The sequence below is a fragment of the Pseudophryne corroboree genome, chromosome 10 (assembly GCF_028390025.1).
Source record: "Pseudophryne corroboree isolate aPseCor3 chromosome 10, aPseCor3.hap2, whole genome shotgun sequence".
In the NCBI taxonomy this organism is placed as follows: domain Eukaryota; kingdom Metazoa; phylum Chordata; class Amphibia; order Anura; family Myobatrachidae; genus Pseudophryne; species Pseudophryne corroboree.
In genome coordinates, this window is record NC_086453.1 from 328,726,258 (window position 1) to 328,754,044 (window position 27,787).

General features: G+C 45.3%; 1 protein-coding gene across 1 annotated transcript in view; it reads left to right on the forward strand.

Annotated features, from left to right (window-relative positions):
* SCN4B (sodium voltage-gated channel beta subunit 4) overlaps positions 1 to 27,787 on the forward strand; it is a 147,892-nt gene that overhangs the window by 88,286 nt on the left and 31,819 nt on the right. Inside the window, exon 3 of the mRNA XM_063943593.1 lies at positions 6,478 to 6,659. Coding sequence (XP_063799663.1) covers positions 6,478 to 6,659 — 182 coding nt within the window. The remainder of the gene's footprint in view (positions 1 to 6,477; positions 6,660 to 27,787) is intronic.

The window sequence follows — 27,787 nt, forward strand, 5'->3', positions numbered from 1 at the left end:
CCAAAGTGACTCTGGTATTTGGGATGTCATTTCTTCTACCTGGGATGAACTCCTATTTATCATAACGGTTTGTGACATTAATTTTGATGGGGAGTCTAGCATGTCTCGTACTTCCTGAGCGTGATTCTCAGGTATGTCTAAGAATACACCTTCAGGAGTACAGTAAATGACACACCCCATTTTACACAATAAATCTCTTCCCAGGAGATTAGTCGGTGCCGATGCAGCCAGCAAAAAGGAATGCTTGGTATGCAAGGGCCCTATTGTAATCTCTGCTGGTTTGCTAACAGGGTAGTGCTGTACTACTCCCGTTACTCCCATGGCTGGAATTGTTTTACCAGTGGTTCTCATGCCCACTGTCGAATTTATCACTGATTTGACCGCCCCCGTATCTACAAGGAAATTTAATGATTTACCAGCTACATCAATTGTGATCTCGGGTTCACTTCCAAGACTTGCAATCAATTTCACTGGCTGCAGATTACAGGTGTGGCCACACCCCTATTGGGTATGGTGACCTCCCTGAATCGCGCTGGCAGCAATTACCTGTGGTGGGGGTAGATGGGAACTATCAGAGATTTGCCAGTCTCTTCTTGGGGGATACCTTTTTGTTTCCCCTGCATGTGGCTCATAGCTCCGCCCTTTTGGTCCTTGATCCCAATGTCTCGTGTCAGGTCGTTGTCTAGGGGATTGATATGAATTTTGCCTTTGTTTTGTTTTACAATCACGTGCTATGTGTCCCTCTCTGTGGCAATAATAACATTTTACACCTGTTGACTTACCCACAGGGGTCACAGTTCTGGGCTGAGGTGGCCGGGTAGTGAGGGCCTGTATGCTTACAGCCATTAACTTATCACTCTGTGACTCCCTGTGTCTGATGATATTCCGATCATGCCCAGCAGCAGCCTCTCCCAATGCATCCACCGACATACCTCTCCAATCAGGCCTAGTGGTTTGTATTCTATTCCTTAAAACCTCTTTTAGCCCGTCCATTAACACTGAAACAGCTACTTCCCTGTGGTGTACATTTGTTTTAATGTCATCTATACCAGTGTACCTAGCCATATCCTGCAGAGCCCGGTGAAAATACTCTGATGTGGATTCACCTTCTTTTTGTTTTATTGTAAAGATTTTATTCCACTTTACAACTGCAGGAAAATATACTCCTAACTGTAAGTTGATTCTCTTTACATTATCCTGATTATACTCATCTGTTAGTGGTACTTCCTCATCTAACTTGCAATCAGCGATAAACTTTAATGGATCAACATTGGGGGGTAAACATGCCCTCAAAACTGTCCTCCAATCTTTGTTATTTGGCTCTGCAGAATTTCCTAGCTCTCTAATATACTTTTGACATGCAGCTAAGTCTTTTCTAGGATCAGGGAATTCAGACATCATTGACCTTAATTCCGTTCGGGAAAAGGGACAGTGCATGGCGATGTTTCTGATAGGGGTTGCCCCTGAAGTATCAGTCTTCCCATTTGGCACTGCTATTACCCTAACGGGATTAAGTCTAATAACATCTGTCTGTGTAGATTCTACAATACTTGGTGAAATGGTTTCAGCGTAGTGCATGGTGCCGTACTTACCAGTCGATACGACCTCACCTGTCCCTCCGCTAGGGGCCTTTGATGCTAATCTTATGGGTTGAGTCGTGCCTACTGCTGTTTCTGATATGGTGGCTGCTAGGGAGAGTGCTGATATTGTTGTGGGCTCATCCTCTTGGTCACAATCCTGGGGAAAGTTCAGGGTACAACTTGCACGGATTAGTGTTAGCATTAATTACTTTGGTTACATTATCCTTAACTTCTACACATTTAATATGACCCTGAGTGCCATTCTCTGCAACCAATTTCTCTCCAGGTATGTATGGTGGTGGGGGAGCAGTAGCTATCAGTTTCCTGATAGGGTTAGATCCAGTGGCTTGCGCCAACCCCCTTTGTATTTCACCTTCCTGTTGCCACAATGTTAAATAATCATAATGTCTAATACGCCTTTTTGAAGACTTAATCAGACAAACTCTTCTCCTTAAATTCTGTAACACTTCTGGGTTAAAACTACCTACCCGGGGAAACTTTTCCCCGTCATGCACAGTCATCCTTTCCCATTCATTGCACAACATTTCTGTGTGATGACCATATTTCTCACACATGATATACCTTGCCGACCCGATTGGTCGGTTTACCAAATCAACCTGAACCTGGGTTGATCGCCCCTTACCTGAACAACTGGCCCCCATCTCTGCAGGCGTTGCTTTCACTACCTCTGACTTCCAATCAGGGTCTCTGGCAACCCTCACAGAAAACCAAAATGTCCGGGGTAAGGCTGCGGTGGGGGTTTTGCCTCGAGGTCCGCCCACTTAACTCCGCCCACGCTGGCCAATACGGCGACCAAAGTTCCCAGAGGTTCCGTACCCAACCTAGGGCCCCTAAGTACGTCTACTTGCTCGGGCGTGTGGGAGTGTCTTACCCTCCCCAGCAAGTATCGGTTGTTGGAATGTCCCCGAGTGATCAGGCTACTTCCCTTAAAATAAAATAAAATTACACAAATCACGTTAACAATGTGCAAGTAGCGTTCTTTTGAATTCAAGACACGCTAATGCACACAATCACATGCGGTACAATCGTATCTGCACACAAACAACTAATCTTATGTGCGGAACGATCAGTGGAATTGAAAATTTCTGCTGCGAATTCCTTCAGCGATGAGCTTTGTTGGCCTATATGGGTTTCGCACCAACCCCTCTTCGGTTGTGCTCTCTACTTCTAGTCTGCTGTACCTGAACCTCCTGTTCTGTGACCTCCTGGTCTGTGCCTGGTCTGTGACCTCCTGGTCTGTGACCTCCTGACCTCCTGGTCTGTTATGTACAGCAGACTCTACTGCTCATTAATGTGTCGAGTCTAACAAGGAACGCCTCCCAAGCCACCCCACGATATCACTCTCGCTGGTGTATCTCTTTCTACTGGCCTATGGTTCCCACTTCCGTAATAAAAGAGAAATCTTATATATACACACACTCTTACCACATGTACACTTTAATTTTTTTATTTCTTTCTGCGCAGAAATCCTTTCATTCGGTATTAGCTTAACCCAGAAGAATTGCAACAGAGAAAGTCTTTTTCTTTTAACTTTTAAACTTTTGGATTTGAGATAGATTTGTGTTATTTTCACGTTATTTCCTTATCGCTTACTAAACTATCGTGCGGTTTGTATCATGTGGGCGTATCCGTACGCTCCGTTGCGTAATACACGCTCCGTGCGTCGACCCTTGCTGCGTACGCCCTGCCCTTGTAAGGACACGTATACACAGACCAAGTACGTCCACAATTACACACTACACGTTTATCAATGTGAATGATCTTTAACTATAATCATTCACTATACACCACCCAAATCTCCCTTGTATTCTTAGGCGAGATTGTGTGTGTGCCTTTTACAATTATTTCCTTAAATATTACTTGTAACTATTAATAACAACAAATGTCTCAACACGTTATCACTAATGTGTGGCAATCAGGAGAATGAAATACGGACAAATAATACTAACCAAGGAATACAGGTGTGTGTATTTATGCGTACGTTCGCAAAACAGAAACTAAACAGGTTTTAAAAAGACAATAACGTACTGTTCCTACCTTTCGGTCCTGGATTCCTTCAGCACTCCTTACTAAGTGAAGCAGACGCTTATCTGGTCAGCACTACGAGGAATATTACCTCCCGCCTTTTGCTGATCGATAATGTCTGCTGAAATTACCTAGTGCAGATATGTGAAGAGCGGGCGAGTCCCCAATTGACAATGCCTATTCTATACCTTGTATAAAACACGCTAAAAGGTTAAAGAACACAGTACGCAATTGGCGTATGGAATACCGTAAGAGTACGCACGTAGCGTAACGAACGCTTAGCCGTGGATGAGACGCACAAGCGGCACGTTCGCTCACGGCTTAGTGCGTACAGGCAAGCACGCTATGGGCTGCCGACTAACGTAATGATACGCTATCAGCGTAGCGGACGCTCGGGACGACGAGGAGATCACAAGCGGCGCTGACGCTCACAGTGTTAAACCTTTATAACTATACCATAAACAATGTACTTATACTGTAAACCCTTGTGCAGTGATAAGGTGTAAATGCAACACAGTGTAACCTTGTTAGTTTAAAAGCTGTATGAGCGTATGTGACGCTCAGAGAACCCCTTAGCAATATAATAAACAGTCAAATACCGGTCTAAGGGTCTAACGCCTTTTAAGGAAATGAATGAACGTTCAATTGCAAAAGAATAATACAATACAAGTTATACACTACCAAGATAACATAAAATACCTAACCGGATAACTACACATAAAATACAATACAGATACTATTACATTTAAAGGGGGGGGAGGAGAGAGAGAGAATGGCTTATAACATTAAATAAGAGACAATATGGTTGCAGAGAACTTACGCACCAGGGGAAACAATCGCAAGCGCCTTTTCTGGATATCCAGCTCCCGATTATCAGCAATGAGAACCGTTGAAGAGAGTAGAGAGCTGGCCCAGATCGGCTTGTCCTTTTATGCACTACACACAATACAGTACAATGGCCCCTACATTCTTATTGTTCATTGGACACAGGAATTCGTCTTCGCATTATAACAAAAGGTCATAGGTTGGTTCATACAGGTGGGCTGTGACTATTTCAAACTGCTCAGGTGGGAGGGAAACTGGGTTTCCCGCCGCATGGGTAATAAAGTGCAAATATAGTAAATGTCCATAAACTTCTTATGTCCATAACTATACGCACGAGCGATTAATCCGCTTCAAACCAACACCGGAATATTGCTAATTATATTCTCTTCCGATGGATACTAAACAACACTGTGTCACCCCTGTCTGACCCTTCGTATCAAACAAAGAGGGATCTCTTTGTCTCTGAACATACTACATTAACTAAACTTTCAGATTCTATCAAAGGGACCATAATCTACAAAATACATTATATGAATAAAATATGTTACGATTGAGTCGCCCGCTAGACGAACATAAACTCTACCGTAAATGCGCATACCGCGCGCCTGCGGGTGCACGCAACTGAGAGTATGCGCACGCACGGGAGGGCTCATGCACACGCAGCAGGCACTCGCATGAGGTGCATATATGGCAGTGTGTAGCGTGATATTTTTCTGACTTTGACAACCTAACGACCGGATCCCCCCAATTCACCCTCCAACTTTTCACTCTTTCTCTTTTGCATGCAAGCTCTCTGAAAGGACCATCTTCCTTCCTGTTCTCCCCACCGGTGCTCTGCGTCTTTTATATCTTCGTCCCCCCTCTCAGTAACTGATACTGTTTGCTTGGCCATGTGATGGGTCATAGAGAGTTGTTGAAGCTCACCGATCCCTGCTTCTACAAACTACTGCAAGTTACTCTACCCGTGGCGCTGTACATGTTCCTCCCTGGCCTTGGTTTTACTGTATTGTTTTATATTCACGCGGTGTGCCATGCGATGGTTCGGTGTTATATATTGTACTTGTGAAGTTTGGTTAGTTTTTATTTTGAACGCAATGTTCGGCACTGCATACGCTTTGTTACGCCTGATAAATAATAATAATAATAATAATAATAATAATATGCAATGGTTACGCACATCTGCGATATTTTTTAGTTCTGCACATGGGGGTAATTCAGACCTGATTGCAGCAGCAAATTTGTTAGCAGTTGGGCAAAACCATGTGCACTGCAGGTGGGGGGGGGGCAGATATAACATGTGCAGAGAGAGATAGATTTGGGTGGGTTATTTTGTTTCTGTGCATGGTAAATACTGGCTGCTTTATTTTTACACTGCAGTTTAGATTTAAGTTTGAACACACCCCACCCAAATCTAACTCTCTCTGCACATGTTACATCTGCCCCCCTGCAGTGCACATGGTTTTGCCCAACTGCTAACAAATTTGCTGCTGCTATCAACTCTGAATTACCCCCCTGATCAGAAGCATCTACAGATCCAGGGCTATCATGTCGATTGCAGTGCCCCATGGTTTACATGCTACTGGCGTTCGGGGGTGGCGGCGACAGCCAGCATTACAGAAAGCCAGTGGCTTTGTCCTCGTATTTATCAGAAGTTTTCATTATGGAGAAATATAGGGATACATTTACTAAGATGGGAGTTCTATTTAAGATGGGATGTTGCCCATAGCAACCAATCCGTTTCCACGTATAATCTTCTAGAAGGTGCTAGGTAAATGAGAAGTAGAATCGGATTGGTTGCTAACATTCCATCTTAAATAGATCCCCCATCTTAGTAAATTTACCTCATAGATTTTGAGTAGAAAAAAATGGTTGCCCCTGAAAAACCAGCAAACACGGGAGCCCTATATTATTATACCGTAGGTATGAAATGCTATATTACATGCCGTTTCCATTATAGAAACCAGTAATATAAATGATTATGTATTACTTGCCTCATGTAATGATTAACACTTCTATCTACCCCCAGCTATGTTACTGGCCCATAGGTGCTACACACTAGAAGTATCCGTAGACAAGCACTCTCAGATCAAAGCCCGGAATGGAACGGACGTCTACCTGCCCTGCATCTTTGCCACCTGCATCGGCTTTGAGGATGTCACCTTCTCCTGGCAATACAGGACGTTCAACGAATCATCAAAGCCAGAAGAAGTGAGCGTTTTAAAATAGAGGGACACCCCCTCCAAATCTGCTGTATTCCCAATGTACTCCTCTCTTCCTAAAGCGAAATAGGAGTTGATATATTGATATTTTATTAATATGATTTTAATTCAGTATTGGTAATAATGCTCCTAAAATGCAGTTCTCAGCATAAAATTCATCTAGAATGTGCAAAAGACAGGCAGTCCGCTGAATGCATAAGCCTGGGTTCTGCCACTCTGACAAGTCCTTTTACATAGTGGCTACAGGCGTATTTATCAAACATATTTTCACTCAAATTGTGTGAAAAAGGGTGTTTTCACCCTTTTGTGGTGGCCGAATTTACCAAAGAGAAAATTGTCAAATATACAGCAGGAAGCCTTGTGATAATAACGCTATCTGGAAATAGCGTTATTAGGGCTTCCCCCTGTTTCCACTATTCTAACTCAGCCTTCCCTGCATGCTGGCAGTGAAGGCTGAGGTTGGAGAGACTGCCGGTGATCAGCCATGTGTGTCTAAATAAACCACCGGCTAATCACTGAAAACAAAAAAGTTAAAAAATAAAATAATAAAAGAAAACGTACCTACCCCCTGCTGCAGCCACGGATCGGTGCTCTTCTCCTTCTCTGTGTGTCTCCGGTCAGCTGATGCTGTCAAACTCTTCTCACTTTACAGTACTTATGCCGGTTGGGAGTTTCACAGCAGCAGTTGACCGGAGACACATAGAGAAGGAGACAGCACACGTGTATGTATATGTACAGTGTAGAGGGGTAGAGGGGGGAAGTACTGAGCTCATAAAAATATGTCCTTGCATCATATACTGCAGGGGTGGCCAAACAGTCGATCGCGATCGACTGGTTGATCGCGGACATGCGACCAGTCGATCGCGATCCGCCGCCCAGCCACCCGAAGCCACGCCTCTCCTGCCTGCCGCTCTGCCTCCTCAGTGACGGCAGAGTGTATAGCTCAAATCAGGTGCCGGTTCGTTAGCCAATGAGAGCTCGCGGACCGGCGCCTGATTTGAGCCATACACGCTGCCGTCACAGCCGGAGATTAGACTGAGAAGCAGGGCGGGCGGAAGACAGGAGAAGCGCGCGCTGCGCTCTCCACTCCGGTGAGCTCTACTATGGGGGCATATCTGGCATTGTGGGCACATGGCTCAGTGGGGGCATATCTGGCAATGTGGGGCATATCTGGCACTGTGGGGTCATATGTGGCACTGGGGGCATATCTGGCTCTGCTGGCACATAGCACTGTGGGGGCATATCTGGCTCTGTGGGGGCATATCTGGCACTGTGGGCACATGGCACTGTGGGGCATATCTGTAATCTGGCGCTGTGGGGGCATATCTGGCACTGTGGGCACATGGCACTGTGAGGGCATGTGTGTATCTGGCACTGTGGGGGCATATGTGTTTGAGGTTTTTACCTGTGGGGTCCAATGTGTTATTTCGTGTGAGGCAGTCATTACACTCTGTGCAGCAAGGCTACGTCCCTTTTTTTGTTATACCACGCCCACTTTTTGTTATGCCACGCCCCTTTTTTGCGCAGGCGCGCGCTATTATTCCTCCTAGGTAGATCACAAAAGCTTTTTAGCTTTCAAAGCAGATCGCCAACTCCAAAAGTCTGGCCGCCCCTGATATACTGTTTAGGGGGTCTTTGCATTATGTTCTAGGCACCAGTGGAACTCTGCATTGTATACATGTCATCGGAATGGACTGCATACTATGTATTATTCATCACAATGTGGCTGTACCTTTGGTTCTATGCACCATGATGGGCTCTGTATTATATATTGTTCAATGGAATAGGAATTCACAATATATAAAGCGAGCCAGAGTGGCCCTCTGCATTCAGGAGCGGATCTACGGGCGGGTAAGCATAAACCATTGATTTATATGGCCTCGTAATTCACCTTGCTGTACAGAGAATAATTGAATCCTTTAAATCCGTTCCTATAACCGTGGAGCTGACAGCCTATGGGCCCGATTCAGATCTGATCGCTGCTTGTGCGCTTTGGCAGTGGTCTGCGATAAGATAGCCGCCGCCCATAGAGAGTGAAAACCCGCCCCGTGCAAGTGTGCAAATGCATGCGTACGCCGTGCAAAAACTTCACCAGACAGCGGAAATCTGCAAATCCAGTTTGCAACTCACTCACCATCGAATGTTTATTCCAGTCTTTACTCCTACAGTGCGATACAAACAGGCTGAACAGGGCCGGAGCTGACGTCACACACCCGCCATGAAAATGCTTGGGAACGCCTACGTCTTTCCTGACACTCCCAGAAAATGGACAGTTACCACCAACAGACATCCTCTTCCTGTCAATCACCCTGCGATTGAAAATTTTCGCGCCATCCTGTTGCTGTTTGGCGTTGCGCCTTTGCTTTGCGGTGCATACGCATGCGCAGTCAGTCGATAATCGCCCACTGTGCGATTTCGCACAACAGTGATCAGGTCTCAGTCGGGCCCTATATCTCTTCCACAAAAACACAGCTGTATACACTAGAGTCCGTTTCTGTCAGCAGGCAATGAGACTACCAGTATAGTTTTTGACTGTGGGTGAAAAACAGAATAACAAGGGAAAACCCACAAAGTGAGAACGTACAAACTCCACCCAGTTTCTTGGTCTGAATTGTGCCCATAGCTCCAGGCTCTGTGAGGCAGCATGCTAACCTTTTTAATATCCTACAAAAAAATCTCTTATCTAATATGCCATCACAAAATGAGGAACTCTCAGAATTATTTTCTTTTTATTCCTTCTAGTTTAAAAACTAAACTAGAAGGTAGACGACAAGAAACCCACAGACAGCACCATTTTACAATTGCCAAAGAAAAATATAAATTGTAACTGTAATATAATTAATCTGCGGTATACAAACAACCACAAAACCCAACTGTAATGAAAAGCTGCTGTTTATGGCAGAGTGCAGTACGCTTTCCTCTCACGTTACAATTTCCCAGTTAACCCCTGTATGCAATGACAAAAAAGACCATGTGGGAAATTTATCACCAAATTGCATTTCTTTGGCGTATTTATCAAATGGAAAGTGTCTTTTTCAAAACTGACCTGCAAAATTTTTTGTTATTAAATGAAATGACAAAAATCCAGAAAATCCGCAAACTGACGGATACATTGGAGGTAATTCAGAGTTGATCACAGCAGCAAATTTGTTAGCAGTTGGGCAAAACCATGGGGGTAATTCCAAGTTGATCGCAGCAGGGTTTTTTTTTTTAGCAGTTGGGCAAAACCATGTGCACTGCAGGGGAGGCAGATATAACATGTGCAGGGAGAGTTAAATTTGGGTGGGTTATTTTGTTTCTGTGCAGGGTAAATACTGTCTGTTTTATTTTTACACTGCAATTTACAGTAGATTTCAGTTTGAACACACCCCACCGTAATCTAACTCTCTCTCTGCATATGTTATATCTGTCCCCCCCTGCAGTGCATATTGGGGGTGGTAATTCAGACCTGATTGCTCGCTAGCGTTTTTTGCACAGCTGCGATCAGGTCAGAACTGCGCAATGCGTATGCACCGTCGCACAGGTACAAAGCGGTTCGTTGCTCTGCGATGGGTTTTACAAAGAATCCATTCGCACGGGCGATCGTAAGGAGATTGACAGGAAGAGGGCATTTGTGGGTGGCAACTGACCGTTTTCTGGGCGGGTGTCTGGCGTCAATTCCGGTCCCAGACAAGCTGAAGTGATCACAGCGGCTGAGTAAGTCCTGGGCTACTCAGAAACTGCACAAGATCTTTTTGTACCACTCGGCTGCACATGCGATCGCACACTTGCACAGCTAAAATACACTCCCCGGTGGGCGGCGACTATGCGAACGCAGGACTGCAAAAAATAGCTAGCGAGCGATCAGGTCTGAATTACCCCCATGGTTTTGCCCAACTGCTAACAAATTTGCTGCTGCGATGAACTCTGAAGTAGGCCCATTAACCTATATTTACACAAGCTGCAAGAAAACCTAATGAAAAACTGCCAAAAAAGAAACGGGTGATGTGACAGGGAAAGTACTAAGAATGCCAAATTGATTTCTCACAAATATTTAAAATGCCCGCTCTAATATATATTGTAAATGCCTGCAACTCTTATTACCATATCCCATGAATGTGCGCTGTACATTGCACAACACTGCATCCCATAAGAGAAAACAATGCACCCACACATTATCTGAGTTCCAAAGCTCATTGATGTATATATTTGTTGTTAAAAGGATATGGATTCAATATATATTACAAAGTACAGTATACCTATAGTTACATGAATACAACTCACACAGTAAACAGTTAGAACATACAATTACATACAGTTATATGCAGTTTCAGTTACATGCCAGCGATACAATACCATATCTTTCTCATATAAGTTTGTCCCTCAATATGACTCTCTCTCTCTCTCTTTCCTCTGTAAAATCATGCTGAGACTTCATCTTCCTCTGAGACCAAAAAGCAACTAACTCTGACCTCCTGTGTGGTCAGCTTATGTCTCATCTAGTTTCTGGGGGAGGGGACTCATGATGAATCACCAGTTCCTTTGTATATGGTAATCAGATTCAGCCTTGAAGACATCCAAAGGGCTGGCTTGAGTTCCCTGTCCACTGTAACATTCATTGTTCTAACAAAGTGATTTTAGTTTTTATACATGTAATCATAACTATTCGCTGCAATGTCCTACAACTTCATAACAAGTATCAAATTAATCTACACATTAAGCTGGTTGTTTTAATAGTAAATATGACAGGTGTATCTGGTTTCGTTCAAATAATACACATACATGACATTAATTCATTAGATAATTTTAAATCATCATGATGTCTGGCGCTTGATATTATTATAATTATGTACTGTATGAAATAAGTGTCGAATCCATCTCTGTGGCATGTCCGTGTAAATGCGTGTGTTACCATATATGGCTGTGCTCGCTGCGCATATTTGCAAGTATAGCGACTTAAATGTGTGTAGTTTGTATGTTCTCTTTATGTAATATTTTTGACTTTGGCAGTAAACAATAACTGCCATCAATTATTAACATAAGAAATATTTCATACCATAATCGGTGACCTAGACACAAGTATGTATGCATTTTGCAAATCAGACACTTGACTATATTTGGGGAAGACAGGGAGGAGGACGAGACATCCTCTATATGCACTCGGCGGTCACGGGACCACTGGTTGGGTGTGGGACAACATTCAACCTATAGAGTATGCTGGGACAGTGCTTTGGCCTATAAAGTCTGATTTGCGACGAACATTTCACACATACATGTACCTACGTCTTTGTACACTGATGTTTGGATTCAATTGAGGTTCTGCTGGGTAGGTGAAGAAGACACAAACAAATCGTGACAGTGACATATAAAATTTTCATGATCTACATATTCCTATCAGTTTCTGAACATTGTTTCCATTTTTGGAACGTATGCTAGGTCTGTTTAATCATTGAACAAGGGTTATAAGTAGTGTCCTTCCTAAATAACATAAACCTTCGGAGTTCGGGGAGAGCCACTCATAAACCTTTCTTCCACATATATTAATGAGCTCTTTATCTGCAATGCGTGAATAGCCATTGTCTGACTGTTCCTGATTACCTCTGAACTCCATAACTACTAGAACTTTGATTTTTCTCTGACTTTAACAAACTGATCGGCTAATCCTGGGATCCTATAAGGAAATCACTTCTTCCTACAGTACCAGTTCCAGTCCCACACTCGACTCCTCATAAAAAAAACCTTGCAAAATAGAATATCCTGAAAGAAAATGTTTGTCAGCGGGAAAGAGAGAAAAGAGAAATAGAACAAAACAACTCTTGTTCATAACAAATCAATTACAATGACTGGTCTTTCTGCAATCCTTTAGTACGCTCAGGTAGTGTTCAACAGTGCCGCCTCTCAGTCTTCACGGAACAGAGTCTCTGGTGATACTTTTGCGATCTCTTTGCCTTGCTCTTTGAATACACAGTTCACTTGGAACACACAGTTCACTTTGCTCTCCACCTTGCTCTTTGAACACACAGTTCACGTGGAACACACAGTTCACTTTGAACTAGTGATGAGCGGATTCGGTTTTACTCGGTTCTCAAAACCGAATCTTATTGGCTCACTGATGTCACGTGTTTTGGATAGCCAATAAGATTCGGTTTTGAGAACCGAGTAAAACCGAATCCGCTCATCACTACGTTTGAACACACAGTTCACAAACTCGATGAATGTGAGCAATAAACTACTTTGTCACGAGTTCTCTCCGGATCAGCGACCTTCTTGCAGTGGGACGAGTGGACACAAGTCTCTCTTTCGGCAACCTTTAGTGCTGTCAACAAATCTTGGTATGGTCCTTCCCACCTGTCTATTAGGCAACCTGAGCGTAAGGGCAATCACACAGTCTCTTGGTTCATAATCAATACAGTTAGCATTTGGCATACCAGCAATCAGCAGTTTCAAGTTCTTTGTCAAGTTCTCAAATGCTGGCTCATCTCAATAAAGTACTGTACTGTCACCTTATTGGTGTATTTCTGATCATTGTGCGGATCAATCATGACATGAGGTTGTCTTCCAGAAACAACCCAAAAAAAAAAAAAAAAACACAAATACCAAAACCAAAACAACAACAAACTTTGAAGAGGGTGATTCGTCGAGTGAAGATCTGGGAGTGGTTCCGAAGCTACATAATACTAGTGGCAGTATCTATGATCACAATAGTACAATTTCAAGCTTTGCTCCTACTTCTAGGGGTACCATTATCTACACACAAATTTCTGCACAATTTTTCTTTGCGGTAAACACAGCAGCATCCGTGGCGGCAGGAAATGCCTCTACCCAGTTTGAGAAAACATCAGTGCACACCAATACATAACAATAATTCCTAAAGGGTGTTAACTGTACGAAGTCGATTTGTATTTCATGAAAAGATCCGTCTGCAGAAGGAATATGGGATGGCTCTGTTGGTATTGCTTTACCAATATTCTTCCTCAAGCAAGCAAGACAGGTCATTGCTCTCTTTACCTGCATGAGAATAGAATCCTGGCGCACACCAGTAGGCTCTCATCAGCCTGCACCTACCCTCTTTGCCTAGATGAGTCAGACCGTGTGCCACCTCAGCTAGACTTGGAAGGTATGCTCTGGGGGCTACTGGCTTACCGTGTCCACCTGCCCACAGTCCTGAGGACTCCTGGCCATACCCCTTTGTCCTCCAGACTGCCTCTTCCTGCAGGGAACACACATTTTTGTATCTTAATTTAACTATCGTGTGTTTGCAGTGTAGAGTACCATGAGCATAACTCAAAAAAAAAGAAAAAAAGAAACATCTCTAGAGGAGAGAAGGAAGAAGAAAATGAAAAAGAAAATGTCAGGTTTCCCATTCACCAACAGGCATATCAGTGTCTATACAAAATTTCCCTTCACCAGTATTCCCATTCTCCACCCTTTGTGCATGACAAGGCACACTGCAGTAATACTGGTGTTATCGTGCTGTTGAGATATACTGGGTTTGGGCAGAACTCTGAAGGACCTAGGCATGTGGAGTTTGAACTGTACTTGGGTCCATGTATTGTACCACCCTGTGTGAACGCAAAAGATGTAGAGGAAAACTGTAGAGAAACAGAATAGAGGTTGGTGACAGATGAGTTTGTAGAGGTGAAGAAGATTTTATAAAAATTTGACAACTGGATTGGGCGCTACGGGGAAGTGATTCTCTACTTTGTCTACTCCCCTTAAAAAAAAAATTCTGTGTGTCTTATGTCTACTGGGACTATCCCAACCATCAATCCAGTGTCCTGTCCATCCTAAGTTCATAGGGAACCCGGTATCTGTGAGTTAATTTCCTCTACCTGTGATGGACATGCATCTAGAACAGTAGAATGCAACATTAGTCTTCAAGTTTTGTCAAAGGGTAATGTTGCATTTATTTTGTTCTTCCCATTAGCCGAATCTGTGTTTTCTATATGGCTCGTGATTCCTTACTATATGTCCCTTGGTCCCGTCTATGTGTTTAATAATGTGGCTTGTGTTTTCTGTCTAGGGGATCTATATTGACTATGTGTCCTACTACTCCTACAATCTCTGGCAAAATGCCCTTCCTTCCTACACGTGTAACATATTATTGACCATTAGGGATCTGGGGTTTGGACTGATGGGTCTTTCCTGTATGTGCCAGTATACTTACCGTCCTCAACCTCTCCACCTGTTGTTCTCTGCGCCTAACACTATTCTTGTGATGTTCAATAGCACCCTATCTAAGATTAGCTACTGTGACCTTTCCAATTTTGCAAAGAAGTCTGCACCCTGACACTCAATGCCTTATTGAGCCCGTCCATTTGCACAGAGACAGCCACCTCCCATTTGCCGAATTAGTGTTTACCAGTGGTCTTATCCAGATGGAGAGTTTTTCTATTTCTGCAAGAGCCAAAAACAAAAATTTAGCAAGCTTCTAGGTCATGCGAAGTATTCATTCAATCCTTCTCATCCCGTATTAAGGGTCTGTACATGGTCCAACAAACATTTCCAAGCTCATCTTGACTAGGGGCATTACTAGGAATGCATACTTCTTATATGGTAACTGAAAGAAATACCCTGGGGTTACCTTGTCTCTGTCCGCTTTCCTACTGGCAAATACTAATGTGCGGACAGGTTTTTCTCCATTTCTGACGTTACTTTCTTGATTTTTTTTAGTTTTATTTATTTATTTATTTATTTACTATATATGTACACGAATGATACCATACTTACCTGTTCCACTGGTCTCAGCCACTTCCCCCACAGGCTACTGCTCTTCTTTTACCGGTTGGATACTCCTCTGGGTACCTGAGAAATGGCTGAAAACAATCAGGTCACCTTCTCCTCCTAAATAAAACTTCAACATTCATTAGTACATATATAGGTTACAGTCATATTTTTCATATTTTTATTATTTTCTATAGTTTGTATGCTGGCCGTAACTGCTTTCACATCTACATAAGGCGGTGTACTTGCATTCTCTTTTTTTTTTCTTCCTACTTATTTATTGTTGCTACAAGTTCAAACAGTTCTTATATTTCCATTCTTGTCTTATATGACTTTGGTTAGACATACCACCTGCAATACCTTAGGATCAAACTCACCAACCCCTCTTGCTGTCACAGGTTTAAACAATTTGTATGTCTGACCCTTTGTTTTCGGGATTTTATCAGACATATTCTTATCCTTAAGTTCTGCAATACCTCTGGTTCAAAGCTGCTCACCTTAGGGAATGGTACCCTATCTTTGTCAGTCATACATTCCCATTCAGACAAAAAGTCTTCAGCGTGTGGACCATATTTCCCACACATAATACTTTTTCCTTTAAACTTCGCTGACCCCCTGGGCCGCGGCTCTTCAACCTGAACCCTGGTTAAACGTCCCTTACTTGAGCAACTGGCTCCCATAATTGTGGGCCTTTTCCCACAAACACCAAAATACTCAATATAAGGCGACGGTGGAAGTATCCCTGAGCGCCTTCCACTCGCTCTCGCCCACGCTGGCCAGTACAACGATACACTGTTGGTAGCGGATCGCAATGTACCCAACTTAGGGCTCCTATCAGACCTTACAACACCGTAATTTCTTTCGGTGGAAGTTCTGTTTGGAATATTTTCCTTAGAGAGGCAGCGAAAAAAAATTCCTTTTCGGTATCTTTCAACTGGAATTGTTTGTAGGGTGAAAAACAGAGAAATTAGATAACTATCATTCACCCTTTCCAGTGAAGCCCACCAGGGAGATTTCCCGACGTTATCATTGAAAAACCCCTTTGTCTATACAATCACGTTGGCGTATGCTCTTCCACAGCGCATATAACACAATGGTATCACGTTGTGCTGTGCAGAACAAACGGACATGCGATGCAATAGCACAGCCTATAGATACTAGTTATCTATATGCCCTACAATTGCTGTAGACCACTTTAGCCTAAACCACTCCAGACCACTTTAGACCACTTCAGTTGTATGGGATCACTTCAGACCACTTCAGTTCCTAATAACGCAGGGTAGCGAACCCTATGCCACCGGGCCTCTACTAACCCAGTGTTACCACTTCAGACCACTTCAGACCACTTCAGTTTCTGGGGTTCAGTATCCACTCACTCCTGCGTTCTCTCACTCAAATACACTTTGTTTTTCTGTACAGAAAATGTAAATTCATTCAGATAGGTAGCTTTACCCCAGAGGCAATACAGTTTTTTAAACTAAATTTAGAGTAACCTGCTTTTGAAATCTGATAGTTATGTGCTATTGTATTAAATGTCTACTATCCCACCTTTGAACTAAACGACACTATTGTATAATTTGTACTCAGTGCCCACATTCTTACGCACTTTGCGCAAACACGCGACCGTGTGTGTCTCTTACGCTGCGTGCGCAGTCCTTTACTTTGTCCGAGACACGTGTACAAAACCCTGCGTCCGCAATAAATCACACAGCTCTATAAATGTGAGCAATACTAACTACTATTGCCCACTAGACACAACTTGTTCTGTATAAACTTTATGCAGAACTGCGTTTGTGTCTTTACGCTTACTTCCTTAAAATACTGTTATTTCAGATTTACCTGTAAATTTACCTATATAGCAACAATTGTATCCTATTTCACACAGATCTATAATGACTCTAGCAATAATCAATAATTTAAATGATATGATTCAGATTGGATAGCTTTCTTGCAGAACATACACTGATATAAATATACACATAATTATAATAATATTATATATAATATATATTTATATAATATATATCACTTGACTCTCATAGAACCCCCACACAGTACACACCTACTGAATGAATGCATTTCCTTTAAAGTCTCTAATTTGCATATCAACAGAGGTTCATATGCCTGTTCAAGAGGGTAGTGGGACAGGTTAATTAACATTTCAATGGCTATCCTAAACTAGCAAGCAGATTTAACTGAATCCTAGAGGTAAAAGAAAAAAACAACTTTTTTTTATATCTGTGTGTAATTCTTACACTAAGTATTCATCTCACTATTAACTTTCACTAGGCCCAGCTGAAACTATTTGTATTTGACTATGGCATGGGTTAAATAAATGCATTGGTAACTCATAAATGGTGTTTTATGTGACCAAGGAAAGCTGATTATTCTGAGCAGTGAAAATCACCCATTTAGAAAAATGACCTTCCCAAAATGGCCGCTGCTCCTCCCCCTTCCACATCCATGAGGGTTACACAAAATGGTGGACAGGCCATGTGGTTAGTCCAAAATGGAGGACAGACCATGCGGCTTCCTTTGTCCCAAAGAAATCACACATCATACAAGCACCAGAAGTTGTTTAGTTTAAAAAAAAACTATCAAGGCTATACAGCAACTTTTAAATATACTTTTAAACCTACTTAAACAGATAAACAATCCAATCTGAATCAACCACAATATGACTTATTTGAACCTTGTTTTGCAACAATAAAAATAAATTTTAGCATCTTAAATATTATGAGAAACGCATTGTCCCTTGAATTTCATATCATTGGCTTACTGATTACACAAAAATACATTAAAGTGAATGTTATTTTCATCAGCTTCTCAATGCGTCCATTGGAGCCGGTCAATTACAGCCACATTTGTAATGTACAGTGCATCATTAAGACCCTGATATCCCGTAAGAGCCCTCATCTAAGAATGCCAAATTGATTTCTCACAAATATTTAAAATGCCCGCTCTAATATATATTGTAAATGCCTGCAACTCTTATTACCATATCCCATGAATGTGCGCTGTACATTGCACAACACTGCATCCCATAAGAGAAAACAATACACCCACACATTATCTGAGTTCCAAAGATCATTGATGTATATATTTGTTGTTAAAAGGATATGGATTCAATATATATTACAAAGTACAGTATACCTATAGTTACATGAATACAACTCGCACAGTAAACAGTAAGAACATACAATTACATACAGTTATATGCAGTTTCAGTTACATGCCAGCGATACAATACCATATCTTTCTCATACAAGTTTGTCCCTCAATATGACTCTCTCTCTCTCTCCTCTGTAAAATCATGCTGAGACTTCATCTTCCTCTGAGACCAAAAAGCAACTAACTCTGACCTCCTGTGTGGTCAGCTTATGTCTCATCTAGTTTCTGGGGGAGGGGACTCATGATGAGTCACCAGTTCCTTTGTATATGGTAATCAGATTCAGCCTTGAAGACATCCAAAGGGCTGGCCTGAGTTCCCTGTCCACTGTAACATTCATTGTTCTAACAAAGTGATTTTAGCTTTTATACATGTAATCATAACTATTCGCTGCAATGTCCTACAACTTCATAACAAGTATCAAATTAATCTACACATTAAGCTGGTTGTTTTAATAGTAAATATGACAGGTGTATCTGGTTTCGTTCAAATAATACACATACATGACATTAATTCATTAGATAATTTTAAATCATCATGATGTCTGGCGCTTGATATTATTATAATTATGTACTGTATGAAATAAGTGTCGAATCCATCTCTGTGGCATGTCCGTGTAAATGCGTGTGTTATCATATATGGCTGTGCTCGCTGCGCGTATTTGCAAGTATAGCGACTTAAATGTGTGTAGTTTGTATGTTCTCTTTATGTAATATTTTTGACTTCGACAGTACGTAGCGTAGACTGCAGCCATCTTGCCTGTAAACAGAAAAAAATAGAAAACTTCCTCTGGCCTCATTCCTCTGGGAGGCTCATTCAGGTGCGGTTGTTCTTGCTGATGTTGCCATAGTTATCTTTTGCTGTACGAAATTGCAATTATATGCTAATATGGGCAGAAGCTAACCCGAACATAGGGACACCCACTGCTGTCACATTATTTCCATTCAAAGATGTAAAATTGCTGATACATCGGTACCATCGTCGCAAATCGGGTTATGTTGGAGAGCCTGAGTGCCACTGTATGTAGACGCATAGGCTGAGCTGCTCTCCTGGGATGCAGAGGGCTCTCCAGTAGCCAGCAAGATTGCAACTGCTAATTTATGCATGCCCAGAAAATGACTCGTGACACGTCTGCGTTTGGCCGACCACTCCCCGTTCCCATCCCCGAACGCTTCCGGTGACTCAATGTTTGACTTTGGGGGATATTTAATAAAACATAATTATCTCATAAGAGCTGGAAAATGTGATATTTATGTTCTCTGGAGATATGTCCCATCCACCAGGGTAAGTGTAGTTGAATATACTGGCAAGTGTCGTGCAGATATCTTCAGGTAAGTATTTTACAAGAAACCGTGACCATAAAACACTAAACAATTTTATTTTTCAGCAATGTGGAATCTTGAAGTTTCTTCCACAGGAAACACGGATGTAAACTGTTTCAGTAAGGCAGATCAATTTGCAACATGCGGATAACTTAGCAATTACACATTACTGATAATACTATTCCCGACATAGTATATGTAACACTCTACACTAGCTATCTTGTTTAACTACTGTAGCTCCTTGCAATACTAATAAAAACTCAACATCTGGTAAAACAATTAAACAAAGGTATTCACAGAGTATACTCTGAAGTAATTAAGGGGGTAATGCAGACCTGATTGCTAGGCTGCGTTTTCTCACAGCCTGCAATCAGTTCCGAACTGCACAAGCACGTTGCACGGATACAAAGCGGATCGCCGCTCAGCGATGTGTTTGTGCGACGGATCCATTCGTACGGGTGATCGCAAGGAGATTGACAGGAAGAAGGCGTTTCTGGGTGGCAACTGACTGTTTTCAAGGAGGGGTTGGAAAAACGCAGGCGTGTCCATGCGTCTGCAGGGAGGGATCCTGACGTAATTTACGGCCCCGGACAGGCTGAAGTGATCGCATCGGCTGAGTAAGTCCTGGGCTGCGCGGAGACTGCACAAAATCTGTTTGTACAGCTCTGCTACACATGCGTTTGCACACTTGCACAGCTAAAATACACTCCCCCTGTGGGCTGGCGACTATCTGATCGCAGCAGTGAAAAAATCGCTTGGTAGTGATCAGGTCTGAATTAGCCCCTAAGTACAGTAATTCAGTTCAGCTGAGAGATACGGTGGTGCACATAGAAATCAAGATAGCTTCTTGTTTCTGCTAATGAAAAGTGCAGTGGTAACCGCTAAGTTTTGTTCCTTAACTGACACTGCATCCTGAATGTAAGATGTGGCCGCTGCAATATTAAAGCCCTTGAATGGTGCAAACCCGGGTTTGTTAGTACATTATCTCCCTGCGATTTTTTTTGTTAATTTCCTGTCACGGTCACTGAACTCCTTGGACTAAACTGGCGTAACCAAGTGCTGCTTTAACGTGGTATACACTGAGCTGCAGGACTAACTTCCTATGGAGTCCTTGTCACTCCTGACTCTTAATAAATTTCTCACTGTCCAGTTATAATAGTGTATGGGCAAGCTCATTCAATCTCTGACAGCTGACTGGGTGTCGTTACTATATCACAAATACACTTGGCTAGGTCGTAATCTTTGGCTTCAGTGTGCACTGGATTTAAATTGGTCCACGGTTCATAACAAGCTCCCTGCCAATAATAAATATTCTCTGCTGCGGAGGCAAAGGAAGTTAACTATGCCCTAATGTCTATTACACAGTGGATGCGACTGCATAAATCCTGAAAGGGGAAGGTATAGCGTAGATTATCCACTCACTATTCACTTCTATAATTGACTGAAGTGACGTGCCTCAACACACTCCTTTTCACTAATTTCCAGGGATGGCCAAGACCTGTTCAGTGGCAGTACCGTACAGACAGTCTTTACTGGGCTACAGTGGCTGCTGAAAGTTATTGTAACTGACTACTGGTGGGAAAGGGCACCCTTATCCTGGCTGACAGGTCAGTACAATTGCACTCATGTAACAAAGACCACTGTGAGCTTGGCACCAATGTCCCTCTTTAGACTACAGGTACTATGTGTCTCCCTGTATAATAGCTGCTTATTACTCTGAAGGCTCTTACTGTGTGGTGCTAGGGGAAATCACATTCATACCTCCCCTGCTGTATACATAAGGATTCTGGATCCCCAAGAGCTGTCAGCCACTGTCAGTGGAGATAACCGGGTCTCCAGCTCCAGCTGTTGAGTTCCACCCTGCTGATACTGTAGAATCTGCAGCTTTCAATCAGTGGCAACCACTCCGTCCCTTTGCCTTTTTAGGTAGAAAGGGCACCTCTCACTGCTGAAGCCTCCCCCCAGGTTCCTGCCTCCTCTCGGGATTGCTAATAGGAGAGGGCAGGGTCACGGCTTCCCAGGTTCCGCCTACCACCTCCGACTTCCCCGTCCACGGCTGCAGCTCTCCCACTCAGTCAGAAAATGGCTCTCATCACCAACCGGAGCCTGACCACGCTTCCTTATCTCTGCACAGCTCCAAGCTCCGTCCTCAGCCCGCATAATGAGCCGCCTCCTCTTTCTCTGCCGGGTGACAGTGACTCGCCGGGGAAGTGTCCCATCCAGCTGCACCCGGATCGCCCGCGCTTTGAGTCAGCCAGGGTCACTGCTGCTGCCACACAGTCACATGCAATATCCCTGCTGCTGACACAATGGCTGGCCAGGGGGCCCTGGCACTAGATGAGGATGGCCATTATATGTATCCTGCAGCTAGGGGGACATTGAAACATGTGGGGTCATACATGGCCGTGTACACGTGTGTCTGCAGCTACATGTGTGTGTATGTAGGGCAGTACTCTCTGTGGTACAATATAGAATTTCTTAATAGTATGTCCAATTTTATATATTATAGCTCCACCCCCATCCGCGGCATCCACCCCTCCCCCACCAGCGTCACCTCCGGACCCCTACCCCACCTGAGGCACCCCCGCACCCGCCCTTCCACCAACCGCAGCATCTCCAGACCACCTCCCTCATCCGCCGCACCCACATCCCTCCCGCGGGACCCCCGGACCACCTACCCCACACGTGGCGCCCCCGCACCCTTCACTTCCCCACCTACAGCATCCGGAACCCCTCCCCCATCCCCAACAGCCCCGCACCTACCCCTCCCGTGGCACCGCCGCCCCTCCCCCAACCGCAGCGCCTCCGGACCCCCTTCACCATCCGCAGCCCCCACTTCCCCGCCCCTTCCCTTTCGCAAGGGGCTACACCCTCTTCACCATCGGGCGCCCCTTCGTTGTGCAATACTCCATCTCCTACATAATAGCCCAGAGTGACTGTGTGGCTAACGCTGGACGTGACTAGGAGCTCTTATTGGGTTAGCGCCAGGGTAGATCCTCCCCCTGGTGACGTCAGAGGTCACTTCACCAACTTGGTATTAGCGGCAGTGTCAGATAGCGCTGCTGTGGGTGTGTGTAGGGCCCGCCAGAGTAATATGCACGTGCTATGGTACTCCGGACCGCCGTTTAGCCTCTGCCAAACTGCTGCCGCTGCCCGAGATCCGTGTCATGGAGGGAGCACCGTAGAGTGTCACTGCGGCTGGCTCAGCTGCACGCTGCACTACAGCACCAAGGAGAGGGGGCGTCTCCACACAGGAGACTACCGGCTGGACTTCAGTAAGTAGCGCTGCTGCATCAGCGGAGGGCTGCAGGAACCCGGCAGTGTGCTGCTGTTCTCCCCTTTCCTGCTGTGCACAACACATGGCCCTGCTCTGCTTTGCCTGTCTCCGTCAGAGCTTTGCTGCTGTGTCCCGGCTCTGCCGGTCATGACCTTGCAGCGCCATGTGTCACCTATGCTGTGCCTGTGTCCCCTATACTGTCACCTCTGCGGTGCTCCAGCTGGATGCACCTCACTCAATCCTGCACCTCCCACAACCGCAGCACCACCGCACCCTCCCCCACCCGCGGTGGCTCCGGGCCACCTCCCCCACTGCGGCACCCCTGCATCCGCCCTTCCCCCAACCATGCATCCCCCGCACCCGGCCCTCCCCCACCCACCACACCCCCTCAACCACCGCTACCCCACCCACGGCACCACCGCTACCCCCCCACCACGGTGGCTCAGGACTCTCCCCCACTCGCTGCACCCCAGGACACCCTACCCCATCAGCGTCTTTTCCGCACCCGACACTCCCCCATACACAGCACCTCCGGCCCCCACCCGCTCCCCCTTCACCCGCAGCATCTGCAGACACCCTCCTCCATCCGCCCCCCCCCCCCCCGAACCCACCCCTCCACCACCCGAAGCACCCCCTCCACCACCCCTCCCCCATCCGCGACACCCCTGGCCCACCTCCTCCATCTGTGTCTCCCCCGCATCCGCCACACCCTCAACCACAGCACCTACTACGTGATTCATCGTGACCTGCATGCGCTGTTCACACAGTTGCAAGGGGCTACGACCCCTTACCGATCCCACGCCGTTTGTACGCGCAATATTTCTCTAACGTCCTAAGTGGATGCTGGGGACTCCGTAAGGACCATGGGGAATAGCGGCTCCGCAGGAGACTGGGCACATCTAAAGAAAGCTTTAGGACTATCTGGTGTGCACTGGCTCCTCCCCCCATGACCCTCCTCCAAGCCTCAGTTAGATCTTTGTGCCCGAACGAGAAGGGTGCACACTAGGGGCTCTCCTGAGCTTCTTAGTGAAAGTTTTAGTTTAGGTTTTTTATTTTCAGTGAGACCTGCTGGCAACAGGCTCACTGCATCGAGGGACTAAGGGGAGAAGAAGCGAACTCACCTGCGTGCAGAGTGGATTGGGCTTCTTAGGCTACTGGACATTAGCTCCAGAGGGACGATCACAGGCCCAGCCATGGATGGGTCCCAGAGCCGCGCCGCCGGCCCCCTTACAGAGCCAGAAGGCAGAAGAGGTCCGGAAAATCGGCGGCAGAAGACGTCCTGTCTTCAACAAGGTAGCGCACAGCACTGCAGCTGTGCGCCATTGCTCCTCAGCACACTTCGGTCACTGAGGGTGCAGGGCACTAGGGGGGGGCGCCCTGAGCAGCAATAAAAACACCTTGGCTGGCGAAAATACATCACATATAGCCCCCAGGGCTATATGGATGAATTTTAACCCCTGCCAGAATCCATAAAAATGCAGGAGAAAAGTCCGCGAAAAAGGGTCGGAGCCTATCTCCTCAGCACACTGGCGCCATTTTCCCTCACAGCTCCGTTGGAGGGAAGCTTCCCTGGCTCTCCCCTGCAGTCACTACACTACAGAAAGGGTTAAAAAAGAGAGGGGGGGCACTAATTACGCGCAGTATTAAAGATACAGCAGCTATAAGGGGAAAAACACTTATATAAGGTTATCCCTGTATATATATAGCGCTCTGGTGTGTGCTGGCAAACTCTCCCTCTGTCTCCCCAAAGGGCTAGTGGGGTCCTGTCCTCTATCAGAGCATTCCCTGTGTGTGTGCTGTATGTCGGTACGTTTGTGTCGACATGTATGAGGAGAAAAATGATGTGGAGACGGAGCAGATTGCCTGTAATAGTGATGTCACCCCCTAGGGGGTCGACACCTGAGTGGATGAACTGTTCGAAGGAATTACGTGACAGTGTCAGCTCTGTATAAAAGACAGTGGTTGACATGAGACAGTCGGCTACTCAGCTTGTGCCTGTCCAGACGTCTCATAGGCCGTCAGGGGCTCTAAAGCGCCCGTTACCTCAGATGGCAGATATAGACGCCGACACGGATACTGACTCCAGTGTCGACGGTGAAGAGACAAATGTGACTTCCAGTAGGGCCACACGTTACATGATTGAGGCAATGAAAAATGTTTTACACATTTCTGATAATACGAGTACCACCAAAAAGGGGTATTATGTTCGGTGAGGAAAAACTACCTGTAGTTTTCCTGAATCTGAGAAATTAAATGAGGTGTGTGATGATGCGTGGTTTTCCCCCGATAACAACTGATAATTTCTAAAATGTTATTGGCATTATATCCTTTCCCGCCAGAGGTTAGGGTCCGTTGGGAAACACCCCCTAGGGTGGATAAAGCGCTCACACGCTTGTAAGGGCTCTACCCTCTCCTGAGATGGCCGCCCTTAAGGATCCTGCTGATAGAAAGCAGGAGGGTATCCTAAAATGTATTTACACACATACTGGTGTTATACTGCGACCAGCAATCGCCTCAGCCTGGAGGTGCAGTGCTGGGTTGGCGTGGTCGGATTCCCTGACTGAAAATATTGATACCCTAGATAGGGACAGTATATTATTGCCTGTAGAGCATTTAAAAGATGCATTTCTATATATGCGTGATGCACAGCGGAATATTTGCCGACTGGCATCAAGTCTAAGTGCGTTGTCCATTTCTACCAGTAGAGGGTTATGGACACGTCAGTGGTCAGGTGATGCGTATTCCAAACGGCATTTGGAAGTATTGCCTTAGTAAGGGGAGGAGTTATTTGGGGTCGGTCTTTCAGACCTGGTGGCCACGGCAACAGCTGGGAAATCCACGTTTGTACCCCAGGTCGCCTCTCAACATGAGAAGACGCCGTATTATCAGGCGCAGTCTTTTCGTGGACAAGCGGGCAAAAGGTTCCTCATTTCTGCCCCGTGACAGAGGGAGAGGAAAAAGGCTGCAGAAATCAGCCAGTTCCCAGGAACAGAAACCCTCTCCCGCCTCTGCCAAGCCCTCAGTATGACGCTGGGGCTTTACAAGCAGAATCAGGCACGGTGGGGGGCCCGTCTCAATGAATTTCAGCGCGCAGTGGGCTCACTCGCAAGTAGACCCCTGGATCCTTCAGGTGATATCTCAGGGGTACAAATTAGAATTTGAGATGTCTCCCCCTCGCCGTTTCCTAAAGTCGGCTTTACCGATGTCTCCTTCTGACAGGGAGACAGTTTTGGAAGCCATTCACAAGCTGTATTCCCAGCAGGTGATAATCAAGATACCCCTCCTGCAACAGGGAACGGGGTATTATTCCACACTGTTGTGGTACGGAAGCCGGACGGCTCGGTGAGACCGATTCTAAATCTAAAATCTTTGAACACTTACATACAGAGGTTCAAATTCAAGATTGAGTCACTCAGAGCAGTGATTGCGATCCTGGAAGAAGGGGACTACATGATGTCTCGGGACATCAAGGATGCTTACCTTCATGTCAAAATTTACCCTTCTCACCAAGGGTACCTCAGGTTTATGGTACAGAACTGTCACTATCAGTTCAGACGCTGCCGTATGGATGGTCCACGGCACCCCGGGTCTTTACCAAGGTAATGGCCGAAATGATGATATTCCTTCGAAGGAAGGGAATTTTAGTTATCCCTTACTTGGACGATTCCCTGATAAGGGTAAGATCCAGGGAACAGTTGGAGGTCGGTGTAGCACTATCTCAGGTAGTGTTGCAGCAGCACGATTGGATTCTCAATATTCCAAAATCGCAGCTGGTTCCGACGACTTGTCTTCTGTTCCTAGGGATGATCCTGGACACAGTCCAGAAAAAGGTGTTTCTCCCGGAGGAGAAAGCCAGGGAGTTATCCGAGCTAGTCAGGAACCTCCTAAAACCGAGCCAAGTCTCAGTGCATCAATGCACAAGGGTTCTGGGTAAAATGGTGGCTTCCTACGAAGCTATCCCATTCGGCAGATTCCACGCAAGAACTTTCCAGTGGGACCTGCTGGACAAATGGTCCGGGTCGCATCTTCAGATGCATCAGCGGATAACCCTGTCACCAAGGACAAGGGTGTCCCTCCTGTGGTGGTTGCAGAGTGCTCATCTTCTAGAGGGCCGCAGATTCGGCATTCAGGACTGGGTCCTGGTGACCACGGATGCCAGCCTGCGAGGCTGGGGAGCAGTCACACAGGGAAGGAATATCCAGGGCTTATGGTCAAGCCTGGAGACATCACTTCACATAAATATCCTGAAGCTAAGGGCCATTTACAATGCTCTAAGCTTAGCAAGACCTCTGCTTCAAGGTCAGCCGGTGTTGATCCAGTCGGACAACATCACGGCAGTCACCCACGTAAACAGACAGGGTGGCACAAGAAGCAGGAGGGCAATGGCAGAAGCTGCAAGGATTCTTCGCTGGGCGGAAAATCATGTGATAGCACTGTCAGCAGTATTCATTCCGGGAGTGGACAACTGGGAAGCAGACTTCCTCAGCACGACCTCCACCCGGGAGAGTGGGGACTTCACCCAGAAGTCTTCCACGTGATTATAAACCGTTGGGAAAAACTCGACAGGTATTGCGCCAGGTCAAGGGACCCTCAGGCAATAGCTGTAGACGCTCTGGTAACACCGTGGGTGTACCAGTCAGTGTATG